Below are 26,384 nucleotides of genomic sequence, written 5' to 3' on the forward strand. Positions count from 1 at the left end.
ACGTTGCTCTTCAAGCTCCTGCCGAATTTCAAGTATATATGGATTCTAGACTCCCGATTCTTTAGAATCGGGCTGCCATCTAGTCTAATATATAATTGCCTAGAATACTACTTCCTGCAATTTGTGCCAACTTCCGTGGCTTTGTCCGGAGCTAATGTCTGGAGCCAATGTCCGGAGCTAATGTGCGGAGATAATGTCCGGAGCTAATGTCCGGAGCTAATGTCCGGAGCTAATGTCCGGAGATAAGTGACGTCAACAGTGTCCAGTGTCTGATTGGTTGCCGCCTGCTGCGAGCGACCAATCAGAAACGTGCCGTACTGTGACACACTCCGCCCGCCATTTTGGTGTGATTTTTGAATTTTTACCTCACAGCAAGTTTCTACTGCGTGGAGGCGGGCCCAGTGACGTTGCTCTTCAAGCTCCTGCCGAATTTCGTCAAAAAAATGATAATACCATTTACCAAAACTATATATATTTAGTTGTGAAGTGGTTCAGTGACATTTTCACACCAATTTTGAACTTTTGTTTGGTGTTTTCTCCATATACTGCCTATTATTCACTGACTGTTATACTGAGAGACTGCCGTTTATTAACCTCTTCTTTGCCACATTGGGTATATTGCTCTATTATTTGCCACATAAGGACATTGTCCATTATTGCCCAGCAATTTCTCTGCAATATAAACTGCCTATTTATTAATATCTGCATTCAAACACGCAAAGTTGTCGTCTGATGTCTTTCATCCCTCCCCTCATAAGCATGTTCATGGATCCTGTGTAACTGTACCTTAAATAACATCTTCCTGGGGCCGCGCATGCGCAGATGGAGTGCTCTGCTGCACGGGGCTTCAGGAAAATGGCCGCGGGATGCCACACGTGCGCATTAGAGATCGCGGCGGCCATTTTCCCAAAGCCGATGGCTGCCCCCACCGATGCAAGGGATTACAGCGCAGATCGCGCGCTGTGTCTTCACGTGGGCGCAGGGAATTCGGACCTTGGACATGCGCACACCACTACGCCACCAACGGAAAGCTGGGGAAGAAAAGAGCGCTGTGAACACGCCCACCTGACCAGACCAGGCTGATTGACAGGCGAAAACGGCGACTTTGGTAATGTATTTCTCAGCATACATGGGGAATCAGGGTACACTACATACACTATAGTAACGCACAGCGCAGGCCCTATTTAACAGTATTTATAGCTCAATCTGAAAAAACGGGGTGACAGGTTCCCTTTAAAGACTGCACTGGGGGCTGACATCTTGGTTTTGCAGCAGTAGCAGGGCAATATCAGTGTCAGATTAAGGCACCCCATGGACATAGGAGATAATAGACCGGCGCTGACCCTATCTGTAGCATTGCAGCAGCATTAGCAGTGAGCTGGGCACGCCTCTGTGGGCTGCACAACTCACTGCTGTAGGTGTGACTAGCTGCCATTTTATTATAGCCCTGTGCTATCTGCCGAGCTCCACTTACTCTCTATCGCAGGACAGAAGAAGCCCTCACTGCTCCTCTGTACTCCAAGCAGGCACACATCCTCTGCTCCTCACACGCTGCCCTGTGTGCTTCTCCTGCTGTGTCTCTGCCTCCCCCTCACACACAGTGTGTGATCTCTGGTAAGCTGCACTCACAGCCTGCAGAGAGGGAGGTGACACCTGGAGTGAGAGCAGGGCAGCTGACAGGACAGGGATTAAGGTGGGGGAAGGGGGATGGCAAGAATGTTATTCACAAAAAATGCTGCTGAGTCCACTGTGTTCTGCTCCTCTGTAAACAAGCTGTGCCTCTGATGCAGTAACTGCTGGTGATAGCAGATCACAGGGCAGTCACACACAAAATGGTGCTGCCCTGTGATGCTGCTCTTCATTCTGCCCCAGGGATGTTAGACCACCCAAAAGGGGAGGGAAATGGTGATGTCAGCAGTTACTGCCCCAATTTTCCAGCAAAGAGTAAAGCTGCTAAATGTTACTATAGCTGTTTGAGGTCTAAAACGGAAAATGCTCCCCCTAGTGGTAAATATGTATATTTGTAGAAAAATATATAATATTTTTCATATAGAAATGTTTGCAAAGAGTGCAAACATTGCATTAATACATTTTAATTACTATTTTAAGCTAAATTTCACAAAAAAACAAAATACAAGAAAACTGGTGGCACCTTCCCTTTAACACAATCTTACCAGCTTCCGCCATCATCTTTGCAAGGCCTTTTGCTTTTGTCCTTGGGTTAATATGCCTATGTTAGACCAAAGCACATTCATCTCTGGGACACAGAACCTGTCTCCTTCCTGAGCGGTATGATGACTGGACATTCCCATCTTGTTTGTACTTGCTTATAATTGTTTGTAAAGGTGAACAAGACATCTTAACTTAAGGCATCTTTAAATTGTACCCAAAGATGAGCCAGACTTTTGCAAGTCCACAATTCATGATGCTACACAAAAAAGCAGCGTGCATTAAAATACATGCACATTTGTGTCTCTAGTTAACTTAGATGTTGCCAAAGAACCTATCAGAAGCTTCCAAACACATGACATGATCATCACAAGGGTAGTCCAGAATTGTTTAACCCCTTTCTGACATCGGACGTACTATCCCGTCCATGTGGGGTGGGCCCCTATGACCATGGACGGGATAGTACGTCCAGCGCGATCGGCGGCGCTCACGGGGGGAGCGCTGCCGATCGCGGCCGGGTGTCAGCTGCCTATCGCAGCTGACATCCGGCACTATGTGCCAGGAGCGGTCACGGACCGCCCCCGGCACATTAACCCCTGGCACACCGCGATCAAAGATGATCGCGATGTGCCGGCGGTGCAGGGAAGCACCGCGCAGGGAGGGGTCTCCCTGCGGGCTTCCCTGAGCCCCCCGCAGCAACGCGATGTGATCACGTTGCTGCGAGGGTCTTACCTCCCTCCCTGCTCGAGCCCCGGATCCAAGATGGCCGCGGATCCGGGTCCTGCAGGGAGGGAGGTGGCTTCACAGAGCCTGCTCAGAGCAGGCACTGTGAAGCAGCCTGCACTGCTCTCAGATCGGTGATCTGACAGAGTGCTGTGCAAACTGTCAGATCACCGATCTGTGATGTCCCCCCCTGGGACAAAGTAAAAAAAAAATTTTTCAAATGTGTAAAAAAAAAATAAAAAAAAATATTCCAAAATAATGAAAAAAAAAAAAATATTATTCCCATAAATACATTTCTTTATCTAAATAAAAAACCAAAACAATAAAAGTACACATATTTAGTATCGCCGCGTCCGTAACGACCCGACCTATAAAACTGGCCCACTAGTTAACCCCTTCAGTAAACACCGTAAGAAAAAAAAAAAAAAACGAGGCAAAAAACAACGCTTTATTATCATACCGCCGAACAAAAAGTGGAATAACACGCGATCAAAAAGACAAATATAAATAACCATGGTACCGCTGAAAACGTCATCTTGTCCTGCAAAAAACGAGCCGCCATACAGCATCATCAGCAAAAAAATAAAAAAGTTATAGTCCTGAGAATAAAGCGATGCCAAAATAATTATTTTTTCTATAAAATAGTTTTTATCGTATAAAAGCGCCAAAACATAAAAAAATGATATAAATGAGGTGTCGTTGTAATCGTACTGACCCGAAGAATAAAACTGCTTTATCAATTTTACCAAACGCGGAACGGTATAAACGCCTCCCCCAAAAGAAATTCATGAATAGCTGGTTTTTGGTCATTCTGCCTCACAAAAATCGGAATAAAAAGCAATCAAAAAATGTCACGTGCCCGAAAATGTTACCAATAAAAACGTAAACTCGTCCCGCAAAAAACAAGACCTCACATGACTCTGTGGACCAAAATATAGAAAAATTATAGCTCTCAAAATGTGGTAACGCAAAAAATATTTTTTGCAATAAAAAGCGTCTTTCAGTGTGTGACGGCTGCCAATCATAAAAATCCGCTAAAAAACCCGCTATAAAAGTAAATCAAACCCCCCTTCATCACCCCCTTAGTTAGGGAAAAATTAAAAAAATGTATTTATTTCCATTTTCCCATTAGGGCTAGGGCTAGGGTTAGAGTTAGGGCTAGGGTTAGGGCTAGGGTTAGGGTTAGGGCTAGGGCTAGGGCTAAGGTTAGGGTTAGGGTTAGGGCTAGGGTTAGGGCTAGGGTTAGGGCTAGGGTTAGGGCTAGGGTTAGGGCTAGGGTTAGGGTTAGGGCTAGGGTTAGGGCTAGGGTTAGGGCTAGGGCTACAGTTTGGGTTGGGGCTAAAGTTACAGTTAGGGTTTAGATTACATTTGGGAATGGGGTTGGGATTAGGGTTAGGAGTGTGTCTGGGTTAGAGGTGTGGTTAGGGTTACTGTTGGGATTAGGGTTAGGGGTGTGTTTGGATTAGGGTTTCAGTTATAATTGGGGGGTTTCCACTGTTTAGGCACATCAGGGGCTCTCCAAACGCGACATGGCGTCCGATCTCAATTCCAGCCAATTCTGCGTTGAAAAAGTAAAACAGTGCTTCTTCCCTTCCGAGCTCTTCCGTGTGCCCAAACAGGGGTTTACCCCAACATATGGGGTATCAGCGTACTCAGGACAAATAGGGCAAGAACTTTTGGGGTCCAATTTCTCCTGTTACCCTTGGGAAAATACAAAACTCGGGGCTAAAACATATTTTTTGTGGGAAAAAAAAAGATTTTTTATTTTCACGGCTCTGCGTTATAAACTGTAGTGAAACACTTGGGGGTTCAAAGTTCTCACAACACATCTAGATTAGTTCCCTGGGGGGTCTAGTTTCCAATATGCGGTCACTTGTGGGGGGTTTCTACTGTTTAGGTACATTAGGGGTTCTGCAAACGCAATGTGACGTCTGCAGACCATTCCATCTAAGTCTGCATTCCAAATGGCGCTCCTTCCCTTCCGAGCTCTGCCATGCGCTCAAACGGTGGTTTCCCCCAACATACGGGGTATCAGCGTACTCAGGACAAATTGGACAACAACTTTTGGGGTCGAATTTCTCCTCTTACCCTCGGGAAAATACAAAACTGGGGGCTAAAAAATAATTTTGGGGGAAAGATTTTTTTTTTTAATTTTCACGGCTCTGCGTTACAAACTGTAGTGAAACACTTGGGGGTTCAAAGCTATCACAACACATCTAGATGAGTTCCTTAGGGGGTCTAGTTTCCAAAATGATGTCACTTGTGGGAGGTTTCTACTGTTTAGGTACATTAGGGGCTCTGCAAATGCAATGTGACACCTGCAGACCATTCCATCTAAGTCCTCATTCCAAATGGAGCTCCTTCCCTTCCGAGCCCTCCCATGCGCCCAAACAGTGGTTCCCCCCCACATATGGGGTATCAGCGCACTCAGGACAAATTGGACAACAAATTGTGGGGTCCAATTTCTCCTGTTACCCTCGGGAAAATACAAAACTGGGGGCTAAAAAATAATTTTTGTGGGAAAAAAATTTTGTTTTATTTTTACGGCTCTCCATTATAAACTTCTGTGAAGCCCTTGGTGGGTCAAAGTGCTCAGCACATATCTAGATAAGTTCCTAAGGGGGTCTACTTTCCAAAATGGTGTCACTTGTGGGGGTTTCTACTGTTTAGGTACATTAGGGGCTCTGCAAACGCAATGTGACACCTGCAGACCATTCCATCTAAGTCTGCATTCAAATGGCACTCCTTCCCTTCTGAGCCCTCCCATGTGCCCAAACAGTGGTTCCCCCCACATATGGTGTATCATCACACTCAGGACAAATTGGGCAACAAATTTTGGGGTCCAATTTCTCCTGTTACCCTCAGGAAAATACAAAACTGGGGGCTAAAAAAATAATTTTTGTGGGAAAAAAATTTTGTTTTATTTTTACGGCTCTGCATTATAAACTTCTGTGAAGCACTTGGTGGGTCAAAGTGCTCACCACACCTCTAGATAAGTTCCTTAGGGGGTCTACTTTCCAAAATGGTGTCACTTGTGGGGGGTTTCAATGTTTAGCCACATCAGGGGCTCTCCAAACGAAACATGGCGTCCCATCTCAATTCCAGTCAATTTTGCATTGAAAAGTCAAATGGCGCTCCTTCCCTTCCGAGCTCTCCCATCCGCCCAAACAGTGGTTTACCCCCACATATGGGGTATCAGCGTACTCAGGACAAATTGTACAACAACTTTTGGGGTCCAATTTCTTCTCTTACCCTTGGGAAAATAAAAAATTGGGGGCGAAAAGATAATTTTTGTGAAAAAATATGATTTTTTATTTTTACGGTTCTACATTATAAACTTCTGTGAAGCACTTGGTGGGTCAAAGTGCTCACCACACCTCTAGATAAGTTCCTTAGGGGGTCTACTTTCCAAAATGGTGTCACTTGTGGGGGGTTTCAATGTTTAGCCACATCAGGCGCTCTCCAAACGAAACATGGCGTCCCATCTCAATTCCAGTCAATTTTGCATTGAAAAGTCAAATGGCACTCCTTCGCTTCCGAGCTCTGCCATGCGCCCAAACAGTGGTTTACCCCCACATGTGGGGTATTGGCATACTCAGGACAAATTGTACAACAATGTTTGGGGGCCATTTGCTCCTGTTACCCTTGGTAAAATAAAACAAATTGGAGCTGAATTAAATTTTTTGTGAAAAAAAGTTAAATGTTCATTTTTATTTAAACATTCAAAAAATTCATGTGAAGCACCAGAAGGGTTAATAAACTTCTTGAATATGGTTTTGAGCACCTTGAGGGGTGTAGTTTGTAGTATGGTGTCACACTTGGGTATTTTCTATCATATAGACCCCTCAAAATGACTTCAAATGAGATGTGGTCCCTAAAATAAAATGGTGTTGTAGAAATGAGAAATTGCTGGTCAACTTTTAACCCTTATAACTCCCTAACAAAAAAAAATTTTGGTTCCAAAATTGTGCTGATGTAAAGTAGACATGTGGGAAATGTTACTTATTAAGTATTTTGTGTGACATATCTCTGTGATTTAATTGCATAAAAATTCAAAGTTGGAAAATTGCGAAATTTTCATAATTTTCGCCAAATTTCCGTTTTTTTCACAAATAAACGCAGGTACTATCAAAGAATTTTTACCATTGTCATGAAGTACAATATGTCATGAGAAAACAATGTCAGAATCACCAGGATCCATTGAAGCGTTCCAGAGTTATAACCTCATAAAGGGACAGTGGTCAGAATTGTAAAAATTGGCCCGGTCATTAACGTGCAAACCACCCTTGGGGGTAAAGGGGTTAAAGGCATAGTAATCTTAGTGCACATTATACACTGCTCAAAAAAATAAAGGGAACACTTAAACAGAATATAACTCCAAGTAAATCACACTTCTGTGAAATCATAATGTCCACTTACGAAGCAACACTGTTTGACAATTTCACATGCTGTTGTGCAAATGGAATAGAGAACAGATGGAAATTATTGGCAATTATCAAGACACACTCAGTAAAGAAGTGGTTCTGCAGGTGGGGACCATAGACCACATCTCAGTACCAATGCTTTCTGGCTGATGTTTTGGTAACTTTTGAATGTTGGTTGTGCTTTCACACTCGTGGTAGCATGAGACAGACTCTACAACCCACACAAGTGGCTCAGGTAGTGCAGCTCATCCAGGATGGCACATCAATGCGAGCTGTGGCAAGAAGGTTTGTTGTGTCTGTCAGCGTAGTGTCCTGTTATGTAGGCAATCCAGTGACACAGTGTGCCAGCAATCAGAGCACATACAGTGACCTGACAATAACCCAAAAACAATAGAACGAGCTTTGAGACGTGGAATCTCTGTAGACCGCAATACCTGAACCTATCCTAAACACAACTAAAGGCAGCTGTGGATTGCGCCTGTCACTACCTATGCAACTCGGCACAGCCTGAGGAGCTGACTAGCCTGAAGATAGAAAAACAAGCCTGACTTGCCTCAGAGAAATACCCCAAAGGAAAAGGCAGCCCCCCACATATAATGACTGTTAGCAAGATGAAAAGACAAACATAGGGATGAAATAGATTCAGCAAAGTGAGGCCCGATATTCTAGATAGAGCGAGGATAGCAAAGAGAACTTTGCAGTCTACAAAAAACCCTAAAGCAAAAAACCACGCAAAGGGGGCAAAAAGACCCACCGTGCCGAACTAACGGCACGGCGGTGCACCCTTTGCGTCTCAGAGCTTCAAGCAAAAACGAATAGACAAGCTGGACAGAAAAAGTAGCAACAAAAGCAAAGAAGCACTTATCTAAGCAGAGCAGTAGGCCACAGGAAAGATCCAGAAGCTCAGGTCCAACACTGGAACATTGACAAGGAGCAAGGAAGACAGAATCAGGTGGAGTTAAATAACAAAGCAGCCAACGAGCTCACCAGAACACCTGAGGGAGGAAGCTCAGAAGCTGCAGTACCACTTGTGACCACAGGAGTGAATTCAGCCACAGAATTCACAACAGTACCCCTCCCTTGAGGAGGAGTCACCGAACCCTCACCAGAGCCCCCAGGCCGACCAGGATGAGCCACATGAAAGGCACGAACAAGATCTGGAGCATGGACATCAGAGGCAAAAACCCAGGAATTATCTTCCTGAGCATAACCCTTCCATTTAACCAGATACTGGAGTTTCCGTCTAGAAACACGAGAATCCAAAATTTTCTCCACAATATACTCCAATTCCCCCTCCACCAAAACCGGGGCAGGAGGCTCAACAGATGGAACCATAGGCGCCACGTATCTCCGCAACAACGACCTATGGAATACATTATGTATGGAAAAGGAGTCTGGGAGGGTCAGACGAAAAGACACAGGATTGAGAATCTCAGAAATCCTATACGGACCAATAAAACGAGGTTTAAATTTAGGAGAGGAAACCTTCATAGGAATATGACGAGAAGATAACCAAACCAGATCCCCAACACGAAGTCGGGGACCCACACGGCGTCTGCGATTAGCGAACAGTTGAGCCTTCTCCTGGGACAAGGCCAAATTGTCCACTACCTGAGTCCAGATCTGCTGCAACCTGTCCACTACAGAATCCACACCAGGACAGTCCGAAGACTCAACCTGTCCTGAAGAGAAACGAGGATGGAACCCAGAATTGCAGAAAAATGGAGAGACCAAGGTAGCCGAGCTGGCCCGATTATTAAGGGCGAACTCAGCCAACGGCAAAAAGGACACCCAATCATCCTGGTCTGCAGAAACAAAACATCTCAGATATGTCTCCAAGGTCTGATTGGTTCGTTCGGTCTGGCCATTAGTCTGAGGATGGAAAGCCGAGGAAAAAGACAGGTCAATGCCCATCCTACCACAAAAGGCTCGCCAAAACCTCGAAACAAACTGGGAACCTCTGTCAGAAACAATATTCTCAGGAATGCCATGCAAACGAACCACATGCTGGAAGAACAAAGGCACCAAATCAGAGGAGGAAGGCAATTTAACCAAGGGCACCAGATGGACCATTTTAGAAAAGCGATCACAGACCACCCAAATGACTGACATCTTTTGAGAAACGGGAAGGTCAGAAATGAAATCCATCGAAATATGTGTCCAAGGCCTCTTTGGGACCGGCAAGGGCAAAAGCAACCCACTGGCACGTGAACAGCAGGGCTTAGCCCTAGCACAAATCCCACAGGACTGCACGAAAGTACGTACATCCCGTGACAGAGATGGCCACCAGAAGGATCTAGCCACTAACTCTCTGGTACCAAATATTCCAGGATGACCAGCCAACACCGAACAATGAAGTTCAGAGATAACTTTAGTAGTCCACCTATCAGGGACGAACAGTTTCTCCGCCGGACAACGATCACGTTTATTCGCCTGAACTTTTTGCAACACTCGCCGCAAATCAGGGGAGATGGCAGACACAATGACTCCTTCCTTGAGGATACTCGCCGGCTCAGATGAACCCGGAGAGTCGGGCATAAAACTCCTAGACAGAGCATCCGCCTTCACATTTTTAGAGCCCGGAAGGTACGAAATCACAAAATCGAAGCGGGCAAAAAATAACGACCAACGGGCCTGTCTAGGATTCAAGCGCTTGGCAGACTCGAGATAAGTAAGGTTCTTATGATCAGTCAATACCACCACGCGATGCTTAGCTCCTTCAAGCCAATGACGCCATTCCTCGAATGCCCACTTCATGGCCAGCAACTCTCGGTTGCCCACATCATAATTACGCTCAGCAGCCGAAAACTTCCTGGAAAAGAAAACACATGGTTTCAACACTGAGCAACCAGAACCTCTCTGTGACAAAACCGCCCCTGCTCCAATCTCAGAAGCATCAACCTCGACCTGGAACGGAAGAGAAACATCTGGTTGACACAACACAGGGGCAGAACAAAAACGATGCTTCAACTCCTGAAAAGCTTCCACAGCAGCAGAAGACCAATTAACCAAATCAGCACCCTTCTTGGTCAAATCGGTCAATGGTTTGGCAATGCTAGAAAAATTACAGATGAAGCGACGATAAAAATTAGCAAAGCCCAGGAATTTTTGCAGACTTTTCAGAGATGTCGGCTGAGTCCAATCCTGGATGGCTTGGACCTTAACCAGATCCATCTCGATAGTAGAAGGGGAAAAGATGAACCCCAAAAATGAAACTTTCTGCACACCGAAGAAACACTTTGATCCCTTCACAAACAAAGAATTAGCACGCAGGACCTGGAAAACCATTCTGACCTGCTTCACATGAGAATCCCAATCATCTGAGAAGATCAAAATGTCATCCAAGTAAACAATCAGGAATTTATCCAGATACTCACGGAAGATGTCATGCCTAAAAGACTGAAACACAGATGGAGCATTGGCAAGTCCGAACGGCATCACTAGATACTCAAAATGACCCTCGGGCGTATTAAATGCAGTTTTCCATTCATCTCCTTGCCTGATTCTCACCAGATTATACGCACCACGAAGATCTATCTTAGTGAACCAACTAGCCCCCTTAATCCGAGCAAACAAGTCAGATAACAATGGCAAGGGATACTGAAATTTAACAGTGATCTTATTAAGAAGGCGGTAATCAATACATGGTCTCAGCGAACCATCCTTCTTGGCTACAAAAAAGAACCCTGCTCCCAGTGGTGATGACGATGGGCGAATATGTCCCTTCTCCAGGGATTCCTTCACATAACTGCGCATAGCGGCGTGTTCAGGCACGGATAAATTAAATAATCGACCTTTAGGGAATTTACTACCAGGAATCAAATCGATAGCACAATCACAATCCCTATGCGGAGGTAGGGCATTGGACTTGGGCTCTTCAAAGACATCCTGATAATCAGACAAGAACTCTGGGACCTCAGAAGGAGTGGATGACGAAATAGACAAAAATGGAACATCACCATGTACCCCCTGACAACCCCAGCTGGATACCGACATAGAGTTCCAATCCAATACTGGATTATGGGTTTGCAGCCATGGCAACCCCAACACGACCACATCATGCAGATTATGTAGCACCAGAAAGCGAATAACTTCCTGATGTGCAGGAGCCATGCACATGGTCAGCTGGGTCCAGTACTGAGGTTTATTCTTGGCCAAAGGTGTAGCATCAATTCCTCTCAACGGAATAGGACACCGCAAAGGCTCCAAGAAAAACCCACAACGTTTAGCATAATCCAAATCCATCAGATTCAGGGCAGCGCCTGAATCCACAAACGCCATGACAGAATACGATCACAAAGAGCATATCAAGGTAATGGACAGAAGGAATTTGGATTGTACAGTACCAATGACGGCAGACCTATCGAACCGCTTAGTGCGCTTAGGACAATCAGAAATAGCATGAGTGGAATCACCACAGTAGAAACACAGACCATTCAGACGTCTGTGTTCTTGCCGTTCAACTCTGGTCATAGTCCTATCGCACTGCATAGGCTCAGGTTTAATCTTAGACAATACCGCCAAATGGTGCACAGATTTACGCTCGTGCAAGCGTCGACCGATCTGAATGGCCAAAGACATAGACTCATTCAAACCAGCAGGCATAGGAAAACCCACCATGACATCCTTAAGAGCCTCAGAGAGACCCTTTCTGAACAAAGCTGCCAGCGCAGATTCATTCCACAGAGTGAGTACTGACCACTTCCTAAATTTCTGATAATATACTTCTATATCATCCTGACCCTGGCACAAAGCCAGCAAATTTTTCTCAGCCTGATCCACTGAATTAGGCTCATCGTAAAGCAATCCGAGCACCAGGAAAAACGCATTGACATTACTCAATGCAGGGTCTCCTGGCGCAAGAGAAAATGCCCAGTCCTGAGGGTCGCCGCGCAAAAAAGAAATAATAATCAAAACCTGTTGAATAGGATTACCAGAAGAATGAGGTTTCAAGGCCAGAAATAGCTTACAATTATTTTTGAAATTAAGAAACTTAGTTCTATCACCAAAAAACAAATCAGGAATAGGAATTCTTGGTTTTAACATAGATTTCTGATCAATAGTATCTTGAATCCTTTGTACATTTGTAACGAGATTATCCATTGAAGAGCACAGACCCTGAATATCCATGTCCACACCTGTGTCCTGAAACACCCAAATGTCTAGGGGAAAAAAAAGACTGAACACAGAGCTGAGAAAAAAAAATGATGTCAGAACTTCTTTTTCCCTCTATTGAGAATCATTAGGTAGGCTCCTTGTACTGTTATGTAGGCAATCCAGTGACACAGTGTGCCAGCAATCAGAGCACATACAGTGATCTGACAATAACCCAAAAACAATAGAACGAGCTCTGAGACGTGGAATCTCTGTAGACCGCAATACCTGAACCTATCCTAAACACAACTAAAGGCAGCTGTGGATTGCGCCTGTCACTACCTATGCAACTCGGCACAGCCTGAGGAGCTGACTAGCCTGAAGATAGAAAAACAAGCCTGACTTGCCTCAGAGAAATACCCCAAAGGAAAAGGCAGCCCCCCACATATAATGACTGTTAGCAAGGTGAAAAGACAAACGTAGGGATGAAATAGATTCAGCAAAGTGAGGCCCGATATTCTAGATAGAGCGAGGATAGCAAAGAGAACTTTGCAGTCTACAAAAAACCCTAAAGCAAAAAACCACGCAAAGGGGGCAAAAAGACCCACCGTGCCGAACTAACGGCACGGCGGTGCACCCTTTGCGTCTCAGAGCTTCAAGCAAAAACGAATAGACAAGCTGGACAGAAAAAGTAGCAACAAAAGCAAAGAAGCACTTATCTAAGCAGAGCAGCAGGCCACAGGAAAGATCCAGAAGCTCAGGTCCAACACTGGAACATTGACAAGGAGCAAGGAAGACAGAATCAGGTGGAGTTAAATAACAAAGCAGCCAACGAGCTCACCAGAACACCTGAGGGAGGAAGCTCAGAAGCTGCAGTACCACTTGTGACCACAGGAGTGAATTCAGCCACAGAATTCACAACAGTGTCCATAGGCTGGAGGCACTACCAGGAGACAGGCCAGGAGACAGACGTGGAAGGGGCCGTTAGAGGGCAACAACCCAGCAGCAGGACCGCTTCCTCAGCCTTTGTGCAAGGAGTAACAGGAGGAGCACTACCAGAGCCCTGCAAAATGACCTACAGCAGGCCACAAATGTGCATGTGTCTGCACAAACAGTTAGAAACAGACTCCATGAGGATGGTCTGAGTGCCCGACATCCACAGAAGGGGGCTGTGCTCACAGTCCAACACTGTGCAGGATGCTTGGCATTTGCCACAGAACACCAGGATTGGCAAATTCGCAACTGGCACCCTGTGCTCTTCACAGATGAAAGCAGGTTCACACTGAGCACATGTGACAGAGTCTGGAGACACTGTGGAGAGCGATCTGCTGCCTACAACATCCTTCAGCATGACTGGTTTGGCAGTGGGTCAGTAATGGTGTGGGGTGGTATTTCTTTGGAGGGCCGCACAGCCCTCTATGTGCTCGTCAGATGTAGCCTGCCTGCCATTAGGTACTGAGATGAGATACTCAGACCCCTTGTGAGACCATTTGCTGGTGTGGTTGGCCCTGGGTTCCTCCTAATGCAGGACAATGCCAGACCTCATGTTGCTGGAGTGTGTCAGCAGTTCCTTCAAGATGAAGGCATTGAAGCTATGGACTGGCCTGACCATTCCCCAGACCTGAATCTGATTGAACACATCTGGGACATCATGTCTCGTACCATCCACCAAAGTCACATTGCACCACAGACTGTCCAGGAGTTGGCATATGCTTTAGTCCAGGTCTGGGAGGAGATCCCTCAGGAGACCATCCACTGCCTCATCAGGAGCATGCTCAAGTGTTGTACAGTAGGGAGGTCATACAGGCACGTGAAGGCCACAAGCAATACTGAGCATCATTTTGACTTGTTTTAAGTACATTACATTCCACTTTGATTTTGTGTGTGACTCCAAATCCAGGCCTCCATTGGTTAATAAATTTGATTTACATTGATGATTTTTGTGTGATTTTGTTGTCAGCACATTCAACTTTGTACAGAACAAAGTATTCAATGAGAATATTTCATTCATTCAGAGCTAGGATGTATTATTTGAGTGTTCTCTTTATTTTTTTGAGCAGTGTATAAACTTTTGACTTTGCAGTAAGTAATAAACGTGCATAAAAACATACAACTAACACTCACATGAATGTTGAAGGCATGTACATTGTTTGTTTAAATATTTCTACATCTGAATTACTTAGTTAATAAAATGTCCATTTTTTTAAATTGCATCCCTATTGTTTATTTTCATGCTTGGTTATACACAGTATTTGGTACATTTGTTTTGACTGTTTTTTATTTGCTAGCTTTTCTATTCATGGACCTTCTTAGTCTATTAAAAATCTGGTTAGCGGGGATCAAATGCATGTCTGAAATTTCCATATGTGCATAGTGAGCAATTTTCTTACATACAGCAGAAACAACTCCACTCAACTCATGTATGGAACTAATTTTTATTTGCATAAATCTCTGCTGAAGATATGTCACTTGCTTATATACTTGCTAATATATCCATATATGTACTTTTGTAATTTCTAAGATGTTGCTATATAAATGATACAATTTTTTCTACCTTTTTAGGTGATGCAGACGCTGGATAACCAGAAAGAGTTAAAAGGTTTTTATGTTTATTTGATTTTTAATAATTGTAACACACATATACACCATATCACATTACTAGGGTAAAGTATCTCTTTGTAGTATGAGCACTGCAAGCATAAAGACATGGAATGCTATCAATGAGGTTATTAAGAGTATGTGCACACGTTGCAGATTTGACTGTGGAATTTTCTGCGCAGATTCTGCATTTTTTGTGCGGTTTTTTTGCAGATTTGTTGCGGATTTTGTGCAGATTTCTTCCTTTATTTACCCCTGCTGATTTCTATTATGGAATGGGTGCAGAAGCGCAGCAGATCCGCAAAAAGAATTGACATGGTCCTTTTTTGAATGTGCTGCGTTTTCAGTGCGGATTTTTTGGCACCATTAGCACAGCATTTTTTTTTTGCCACTGATTTACATTGTACTGTAAATCACTTTTGGATCTGCAGCGTTTCAGCGCGGTTGTCCGAGGATAGTTCTACCATAATGATTGCTCTTTGGCACACAAATTATCAAGATCTTCTGCTGGTAGCTTCCCATGTAATTGTGAGCAATGACATCCCAGTTGTGCTCAATGGGAGACACGTTTGGAGAAGCTTCATGCTGCGGGTGCATGTTTTAGCTTATGCAGGCTGCACACAGTAGCACAAGACATGTGGCCTGGTAATGTCATATTAAGGCCGGAGCAAGATAAGTGAAAGCAGTCAGAGGGGAGCGCAGAGGAATTGACCCAGGGAAGGGGAGATGAAAGGGAGTTGTCGAGCACCACCGCAGCTCCAGCTGAATACCTCCAAAGGAGGATAAGAATGTGTGTCAAACAGAAATCAGTCCCAGGAGCGCTGAAGGAAACTCAGACAACATATGTCGTTTGCCACAACGCGTTTCAACGGTAAACACCGTCTTCTTCAGGTGGGACTCCCACCTGAAGAAGACGGTGTTTACCGTTGAAACGCGTTGTGGCAAACGACATATGTTGTCTGAGTTTCCTTCAGCGCTCCTGGGACTGATTTCTGTTTGACACATATTAAGGCGGAGTTACACACAACGTATAAATATACGGTCCGTTTTTGATGGCCGAAATACGTAGAAAATTTCCTGAACAGTGATCCATATTCAATGCGAGGATGTGATTTTTTTTCTCCAAAAATTATCAGATGTCGTATGGCATCTGTATGGCATCCGTACGGCGAGATTTTCTCGCCGGCTTGCAAAATGGACATAGAATAGATCCATGGCCTCAAATATTCGTAAAAACATATATTCAGTCTATATATAACGCATATACTCGAGTACAAGCCGAGATTTTCAGCCCATTTTTTTGGGCTGAAAGTCCCCCTCTCGGCTCATACTCGAGTCATACCCAGGAGTCGGCAGGGGAGGGGGGAGCGGGGGCTGTCTAATTATACTCACCTGCTCCTGGCGCGGGCCCTGAACATCCCTGCTTCCCGGCGCCCCAGCTTCTTCCTGTACTGAGCGGTCACATGGTACCGCTCATTACAGTAATGAATATGCCGCTCCACCTCCCATAGAGGTGGAGCCACATATTCATTACTGTGATGAGTGGTAACGGTGACCGCTCAGTACAGGAAGAAGCTGCAGCGCCAGGGAACAGACGTACAGGGACCGGGCCAGGAGCAGGTGAGTATAAAAGGGAGGGGAGCGCTGCGCTGCGTGATAGTCACCTGCTCCTCGTTACTTACTGATGTCTCAATTAATTTTACTTTTATTGGTATCTATTTTTATTTTTGACATTTACCGGTAGCTGCTGCATTTCCCACCCTAGGCTTATACTCGAGTCATTAAGTTTTCCCAGTTTTTTATGTGGCAAAATTAGGGGGGTCGGCTTATACTCGGGTCGGCTAATACTCGAGTATATACGGTATATACAGTAGAGACCAAAGGTTTGGACACACCTGCTCGTTTAACCCCTTCATGACCCAGCCTATTTTGACCTTAAAGACCTTGCCGTTTTTTGCAATTCTGACCAGTGTCCCTTTATGAGGTAATAACTCAGGAACGCTTCAACGGATCCTAGCGGTTCTGAGATTGTTTTTTCGTGACATATTGGGCTTCATGTTAGTGGTAAATTTAGGTCAATAAATTCTGCGTTTATTTGTGATAAAAACGGAAATTTGGCGAAAATTTTGAAAATTTCGCAATTTTCACATTTTGAATTTTTATTCTGTTAAACCAGAGAGATATGTGACACAAAATAGTTAATAAATAACATTTCCCACATGTTTACTTTACATCAGCACAATTTTGGAAACAAATTTTTTTTTTGTTAGGAAGTTATAAGGGTTAAAATTTGACCAGCGATTTGTCATTTTTACAACGAAATTTACAAAACCATTTTTTTTAGGGACCACCTCACATTTGAAGTCAGTTTGAGGGGTCTATATGGCTGAAAATACCCAAAAGTGACACCATTCTAAAAACTGCACCCCTCAAGGTACTCAAAACCACATTCAAGAAGTTTATTAACCCTTCAGGTGCTTCACAGCAGCAGAAGCAACATGGAAGGAAAAAATGAACATTTAACTTTTTAGTCACAAAAATTATCTTTTAGCAACAATTTTTTTATTTTCCCAATGGTAAAAGGAGAAACTGAACCACGAAAGTTGTTGTCCAATTTGTCCTGAGTACGCTGATACCTCATATGTGGGGGTAAACCACTGTTTGGGCGCACGGCAGGGCTTGGAAGGGAAGGAGCGCCATTTGACTTTTTGAATTAAAAATTGGCTCCACTCTTTAGCGGACACCATGTCACGTTTGGAGAGCCCCCGTGTGCCTAAAAATTGGAGCTCCCCCACAAGTGACCCCATTTTGGAAACTAGACGCCCCAAGGAACTTATCTAGATGCATAGTGAGCACTTTGAACCCCCAGGTGCTTCACAAATTGATCCGTAAAAATGAAAAAGTACTTTTTTTTCACAAAAAAATTCTTTTAGCTTCAATTTTTTCATTTTCACATGGGCAACAGGATAAAATGGATCCTAAAATGTGTTGGGCAATTTCTCCTGAGTACACCAATACCTCATATGTTGGGGTAAACCACTGTTTGGGCACATGGTAAGGCTCGGAAGGGAAGGAGCGCCATTTGACTTTTTGAATGAAAAATTATTTCCATCGTTAGCGGACACCATGTCGCGTTTGGATAGCTCCTGTGTGCCTAAACATTGGCGCTCCCCCACAAGTGACCCCATTTTGGAAACTAGACCCCCCAAGGAACTTATTTAGATGCCTAGTGAGCACTTTAAACCCTCAGGTGCTTCACAAATTGATCTGTAAAAATGAAAAAGTACTTTTTTTTCACAAAAAAAATCTTTTCGCCTCAATTTTTTCATTTTCACATGGGCAGTAGGATAAAATGGATCATAAAATTTGTTGGGCAATTTCTCCCGAGTACGTCGATACCTCATATGTGGGGGTAAACCACTGTTTGGGCACTCGGCAGGGCTCGGAAGGGAAGGCGCGCCATTTGACTTTTTGAATGGAAAATTAGCTCCAATTGTTAGCGGACACCATGTCGCGTTTGGAGAGCCCCTGTGTGCCTATGCATTGGAGCTCCCCCACAAGTGACCCCATTTTGGAAACTAGACCCCCCAAGGAACTTATCTAGATGCATATTGAGCACTTTAAACCCCCAGGTGCTTCACAGAAGTTTATAACGCAGAGCCATGAAAATAAAAAATAATTTTTCTTTCCTCAAAAATGATTTTTTAGCCTGGAATTTCCTATTTTGCCAAGGATAATAGGAGAAATTGGACCCCAAATATTGTTGTCCAGTTTGTCCTGAGTACGCTGATACCCCATATGTGGGGTTAAACCACTGTTTGGGCGCACGGCAGGGCTCGGAAGGGAAGGCACGCCATTTGGCTTTTTAAATGGAAAATTAGCTCCAATCATTAGCGGACACCATGTCACGTTTGGAGAGCCCCTGTGTGCCTAAACATTGGAGATCCCCCAGAAATGACACCATTTTGGAAACTAGACCCCCAAAGGAACTAATCTAGATGTGTGGTGAGGACTTTGAACCCCCAAGTGCTTCACAGAAGTTTATAACGCAGAGCCATGAAAATAAAAAAAAAAAATTATTTTCTCAAAAATGATCTTTTAGCCTGCAATTTTTTATTTTCCCAAGGGTAACAGGAGAAATTTGACCCCAAAAGTTGTTGTCCAGTTTCTCCTGAGTACGCTGATACCCCATATGTGGGGGTAAATCACTGTTTGGGCACATGCCGGGGCTCGGAAGTGAAGTAGTGATGTTTTGAAATGCAGACTTTGATGGAATGCTCTGTGGGCGTCACGTTGCGTTTGCAGAGCCCCTGATGTGGCTTAACAGTAGAAACCCCCCACAAGTGACCCCATTTTGGAAACTAGACCCCCAAAGGAACTTATCTAGATGTGTGGTGAGCACTTTGAACCCCCAAGTGCTTCATAGAAGTTTATAATGCAGAGCCGTGAAAATAATAAATACGTTTTCTTTCCTCAAAAATAATTATTTAGCCCAGAATTTTTTATTTTCCCAAGGGTTACAGAAGAAATTGGACCCCAAAAGTTGTTGTCCAGTTTCTCCTGAGTACACTGATACCCCATATGTGGGGGTAAACCACTGTTTGGGCACATGCCGAGGCTCGGAAGTGAAGTAGTGACATTTTGAAATGCAGACTTTGATGGAATGCTCTGTGGGCGTCACGTTGCGTTTGCAGAGCCCCTGATGTGGCTTAACAGTAGAAACCCCCCACAAGTGACCCCATTTTGGAAACTAGACCCCGAAAGGAACTTATCTAGATGTGTGGTGAGCACTTTGAACCCCCAAGCGCTTCATAGAAGTTTATAATGCAGAGCCGTGAAAATAATAAATACGTTTTCTTTCCTCAAAAATTATGTTTTAGCAAGCATTTTTTTAGATTCACAAGGGTAACAGGAGAAATTGGACCCCAGTAATTGTTGCGCAGTTTGTCCTGAGTATGCTGGTACCCCATATGTGGGGGTAAACCACTGTTTGGGCACACGTCAGGGCTCGGAAGTGAGGGAGCACCATTTGACTTTTTGAATACGAGATTGGCTGGAATCAATGGTGGCGCCATGTTGCGTTTGGAGACCCCTGATGTGCCTAAACAGTGGTAACCCCTCAATTCTAACTCCAACACTAACCCCCCCACACCCCTAACCCTAATCCCAACTGTAGCCATAACCCTAATCACAACCCTAACCACAACCCTAATTCCAACCCTAACCCTAAGGCTATTATGTGCCCACGTTGCGGATTCGTGTGAGATATTTCCGCACCATTTTTGAAAAATCCGCGGGTAAAAGGCACTGCGTTTTACCTGCGGATTTTCCGCGGATTTCCAGTGTTTTTTGTGCGGATTTCACCTGCGGATTCCTATTGAGGAACAGGTGGAAAACGCTGTGGAATCCGCACAAAGAATTGACATGCTGCGGAAAATACAACGCAGCGTTTCCGCGCGGTATTTTCCGCACCATGGGCACAGCGGATTTGGTTTCCATATGTTTACATGGTACTGTAAACCTGATGGAACACTGCTGCGAATCCGCAGCGGCCAATCCGCTGCAGATCCGCAGCAAAATCCGCACAGTGTGCACATAGCCTAATTCTAAAGGTATGTGCACACGCTGCGGAAAACGCTGCGGATCCGCAGCAGTTTCCCATGAGTTTACAGTTCAATGTAAACCTACGGGAAACAAAAATCGCTGTACACATGCTGCGGAAAAACTGCACGGAAACGCAGCGGTTTACATTCCGCAGCATGTCACTTCTTTGTGCGGATTCCGCAGCGGTTTTACAACTGCTCCAATAGAAAATCGCAGTTGTAAAACCGCAGTGAAATGCGCAGAAAAAACCGCGGTAAATCCGCCATAAATCCGCAGCGGTTTAGCACTGCGGATTTATCAAATCCGCAGCGGAAAAATCCGCAGAGGACCAGAATACGTGTGCACATACCGAAACCCTAACCCTACCCCTAGCCCTAACCCTAACCCTACCCCTAACCCTACCCCTAACCCTAACCCTAACCCTACCCCTTACCCTACCCCTAACCCTAGCCCTACCCCTAACCCTAACCCTACCCCTAACCCTAACCCAAACCCTACCCCTACACCTAACCCTACCCCTAACCCTAACCCTACCCCTAACCCTAACCCTATTCTAACATTAGTGGAAAAAAAAAATTTCTTTATTTTTTTATTGTCCCTACCTATGGGGGTGACAAAGGGGGGGGGTCATTTATTATTTTTTTATTTTGATCACTGAGATATAATCTATCTCAGTGATCAAAATGCACTTTGGAACGAATCTGCCGGCCGGCAGATTCGGCGGGCGCACTGCGCATGCGCCCGCCATTTTGGAAGATGGCGGCGCCCAGGGAGAAGACGGACGGGACCCCGGCTGGATCGGTAAGTATAATGGGGTGGGGGGACCACGGGGGGGGATCGGAGCACGGGGGGGGAATCGGAGCGCGGGAGGGGGGGAATCGGAGCACGGGGGCGTGGAACGGAGCACGGGGGGGCTGGAATGGAGCACGGGGGGGGTGGAACGGAGCACCGGGGGGGTGGATCGGAGTGCAGGGGGGGGTGGATCGGAGTGCAGGGGGGGTGATTGGAGCACGGGGGGGTGATTGGAGCACGGGGGGAGCGGACAAGAGCATGGGGGGAGCGGAGCACTGGACGGAGGGGAGCCGGAGCAGTGTACCGGCCAGATCGGGGGGCTGGGGGGCGATCGGTGGGGTGGGGTGGGGGCACATTAGTATTTCCAGCCATGGCCGATGATATTTCAGCATCGGCCATGGCTGGATTGTAATATTTCACCAGTTATAATAGGTGAAATATTACAAATCGCTCTGATTGGCAGTTTCACTTTCAACAGCCGATCAGAGCGATCGTAGCCACGAGGGGGTGAAGCCACCCCCCCTGGGCTAAACTACCACTCCCCCTGTCCCTGCAGATCGGGTGAAATGGGAGTTAACCCTTTCACCCGATCTGCAGGGACGCCATCTTTCCATGACGCCACATAGGCGTCATGGGTCGGATTGGCACCGACTTTCATGACGCCTACGTGGCGTCAAAGGTCGGGAAGGGGTTAAAGATTTTTCTGTATTTTCGTGACTATGAAAATTGTAAATTCACACTGAAGGCATCAAAACTATGAATTAACACATGTGGAATTATATACTTAACCAAAACGTGTGAAACAACTGAAAATTGTCTTATATTCTAGGTTCTTCAAAGTAGCCACCTTTTCCTTTGATGACTGCTTTGCACACTCTTGGCATTCTCTTGATGAGCTTCAAGAGGTAGTCACTGAAAATGGTCTTCCAACAATCTGGAAGGAGTTCCCAGAGATGCTTAGCACTTGTTGGCCCTTTTGCCTTCACTCTGCGGTCCAGCTCACACCAAACCATCTCGATTGGGTTCAGGTCTGGTGACTGGAGGCCAGGTCATCTGGCGTAGCACCTCATCACTCTCCTTCTTGGTCAAGTAGCCCTTACACAGCCTAGAGGTGTGTTTGGGGTCATTGTCCTGTTGAAAAATAAATGATGGTCCAACTAAACACAAACCAGATGGAATAACATGCCGCTGCAAGATGCTGTGGTAGCCATGCGGGTTCAGTATGCCTTCAATTTTGAATAACTCCCCAACAGTGTCACCAGCAAAGCACCCCCACACCATCACACCTCCTCCTCCATGCTTCACTGATGGGAACCAGGCATGTAGAGTCCATCCGTTCACCTTTTCTGCGTCGCACAAAGACACGGTGTTTGAAACCAAAGATCTCAAATTTGGACTCATCAGACCAAAGCACCGATTTCCACTGCTCTAATGTCCATTCCTTGTGTTCTTTAGCCCAAACAAGTCTCTTCTGCTTGCTTCCTGTCCTTAGCAGTGGTTTCCTAGCTGTTATTTTACCATGAAGGCCTGTTGCACAAAGTCTCCTCTTAACAGTTGTTGTAGAGATGTGTCTGCTGCTAGAACTCTGTGTGGCATTGGCCTGGTCTCTAATCTGAGCTGCTGTTAACCTGTGATTTCTGAGGCTGGTGACTCAGATAAACTTATCCTCAGAAGCAGAGGTGACTCTTGGTCTTGCTTTCCTGGTGTGGTCCTCATGTGAGCTAGTTTCTTTGTACCGCTTGATGGTTTTTGCCACTGCACTTGGGGACACTTTGAAAGTTTTCCCAATTTTTCGGACTGATTGACCTTCATTTCTTAAAATAATGATGGCCACTCGTTTTTCTGTACTTAGCTGCTTTTTTCTTGCCATAATACAAATTCTAACAGTCTATTCAGTAGTATTATCAGCGTTGTATCCACCAGACTTCTGCACAACACAACTGATGGTCCCAACCCCATTTATAAGGCAAGAAATCCCACTTATTAAACCTGACAGGGCACACCTGTGAAGTGAAAACCATTCCCAGTGCCTACCTCTTGAAGCTCATCAAGAGAATGCCAAGAGTGTGCAAAGCAGTCATCAAAGCAAAAGGTGGCTACATTGAAGAACCTAGAATATAAGACATATTTTCAGTTGTTTCACACTTTTTTGTTAAGTATATAATTCCACATGTGTTAATTCATAGTTTTGATGCCTTCAGTGTGAATGTACAATTTTCATAGTCATGAAAATACAGAAAAATCTTTGAATGAGAAGGTGTGTCCAAACTTTTGGTCTGTACTATATATACAGTCATGGCCAAAAGTATTGACACCCCTGCAATTCTGTCAGATAATACTCAGTTTCTTCCTGAAAATGATTGCAATCACAAATTATTTGGTATTATTATCTTCATTTAATTTGTCTTAAATGAAAAAACACAAAAGAGAATGAAGCAAAAAGCAAAACATTGATCATTTCACACAAAACTCCAAAAATGGTCCAGACAAAAGTATTGGCACCCTCAGCCTTATACAGTATATACCTGTATGTCATCTCCTCCTGTATATAGTATATACCTGTGTGTCATCTCCCCTGTATATAGTATATATCTGTGTGTCATCTCCTCCTGTATATAGTATATACCTATATGTCATCTTCTATATATAGCATATACCTGTATGTCATCTCCTCCTGTATATAGTATATACCTGTAGGTAATCTGCTCCTGTATATAGTATATACCTGTGTGTCATCTCCTCCTGTATTTAGTATAAACCTGTATGTCATCTCCTCCTGTATATAGTATGTACCTGTATGTCATCTCCTCCTCTATATAGTATATACCTGTGTGCTATCTCACCTGTATATAGTATATATCTGTGTGTCATCTCCCCTGTATATAGTATATACCTGTGTGATCTCCCGTATTAGACCTCGTTAACACGTTATTTGCTCAGTATTTTTACCTCAGTATTTGTAAGATAAATTGGCAGCCTGATAAATCCCCAGCCAACAGGAAGCCCTCCCCCTGGCAGTATATATTAGCTCACACATACACATAATAGACAGGTCATGTGACTGACAGCTGCTGTATTTCCTATATGGTACATTTGTTGCTCTTGTAGTTTGTCTGCTTATTAATCAGATTTTTATTTTTGAAGGCTAATACCAGACTTGTGTGTGTTTTAGGGCGAGTTTCGTTTGTCAAGTTGTGTGTGTTGAGTTGTGTGTGGCGACATGCATGTAGCGACTTTTGTGAGATGAGTTTTGTGTGGCAACATGCGTGTAGCAACTTTTTGTGTGTCGAGTTGCATGTAACAGGTTAGTGTAGCAAGTTGTGTGCAGCAAGTTTTGCACATGGCGAGTTTTGCGCGTGGTGAGTTTTATGTCTGGTGCCTTTTGAGTATGTGCAAGTTTTGTGTGAGGCAACTTTTGCATGTGTTGCAAATTTTGTGCATGTGGCAATTTTTCCGCGTGTGCAAGTTTTGCGTGTGGCGAGTTTTCCATGAGGTGAGTTTTGCACTTGTGTCGAGTTTTGCGTGAGCCTAGTTTTTGCATGTGGCGAGTTTTGCGCGTGGCGAGTTTTGAGCGGCGACTTTTGTGTTTCGACTTTTATGTGGCGAGGTTGGTGTATGTGTGGTGAAATGTGTGCTGAGGGTGGTATATGTGTTCAAGCACGTGGTAGTGTGTGGCGCATTTTGTGTGTGTGTTCATATCCCCATGTGTGGTGAGTATCTCATGTCGGGGCCCCACCTTAGCAACTGATCGGTATATACTCTTTTGCGCCATCACTCTCATTCTTTAAGTCCCCCTTGTTCACATCTGGCAGCTGTCAATTTGCCTCCAACACTTTTCCTTTCACTTTTCCCCATTATGTAGATAGGGGAAAATTAGTTTGGTGAATTGGAAAGCGCGGAGTTAAAATTTCACCTCACAACATAGCCTATGACGCTCTCAGGGTCCAGACGTGTGACTGCAAAATTTTGTGGCTGTAGCTGCGACGCCTCCAACACTTTTCATTTAACTTTTTACCCATTATGTAGATAGGGGCAAAATTGTTTGGTGAATTGGAAAGCGCGGGGTTAAAATTTCACCTCACAACGTAGCCTATGACGCTCTCAGGGTCCAGACGTGTGACTGTGCAAAATTTTGTTGCTGTAGCTGCGACGCTTCCAACACTTTTCCTTTCACTTTTTTCCCCATTATGTAGATAGGGGCAAAATTGTTTGGTGAATTGGAACGCGCGGGGTTAAAATTTCGCCTCACAATATAGCCTATGACGCTCTCGGGGTCCAGACGTGTGACTGTAGCTGCGACGGTGCAGATGCCAATCCCGGACATACACACACACACACACATACACACACACACATACACACATTCAGCTTTATATAGTAGATATCTATTCTGCTTACAATTAAAGAAAAAATAATCATACATTACGCTGAGATTTGTATTACATCCACATATATATATATTTTTTTATTTTATTTTTTATATTATTTCATGCATCCATAAAATTCCTCAAGCATTATTTCTATTTTTTGGGCTCTTATATGATTATTTATTTAATTGTAGCAGTATAGCTATAAATTATATTACCCTTTGGTCCGGTTTTCTATTTTTAAGATTTTAAAACCTTTATATAATTAATGTACATTTCTTCTTGTCTGATATTTATATATAAGTCCATTTTTCTGGGGTTGTTTTTGCTCACCGACAGTTTAAAATGTATGAGATTAAATACAATTTATTACGTTAAGAATTGCAGTGTATCCATAAAAATCGGATGCAATATAGATGGTTCATATGGGATGTGATTTTGGTTTTGTGCAACCATAGAATTTTGGTTTTATCTAGTGCATGTACATTTATTATATGTACAATTGATTCGTATGCATAAACTGTCATCTGAACAGGACCTCTAGAGTTGCATTGGGCAGTGTACTGTCCTTGTGCTATGCTAATTCAGTATTGATGCACACTATTATATAATA

General features: G+C 44.3%; 1 protein-coding gene across 1 annotated transcript in view; it reads left to right on the top strand.

The window, feature by feature from the left end:
* The window catches only part of LOC138681613 (pecanex-like protein 2), a 1,209,413-nt gene that overhangs the window by 173,611 nt on the left and 1,009,418 nt on the right, over positions 1-26,384 (top strand). The window contains exon 4 of the mRNA XM_069769269.1: positions 14,973-15,009. Coding sequence (XP_069625370.1) covers positions 14,973-15,009 — 37 coding nt within the window. The remainder of the gene's footprint in view (positions 1-14,972; positions 15,010-26,384) is intronic.

The sequence above is a fragment of the Ranitomeya imitator genome, chromosome 5, assembly GCF_032444005.1.
Source record: "Ranitomeya imitator isolate aRanImi1 chromosome 5, aRanImi1.pri, whole genome shotgun sequence".
NCBI classification, from domain to species: Eukaryota; Metazoa; Chordata; class Amphibia; order Anura; family Dendrobatidae; genus Ranitomeya; species Ranitomeya imitator.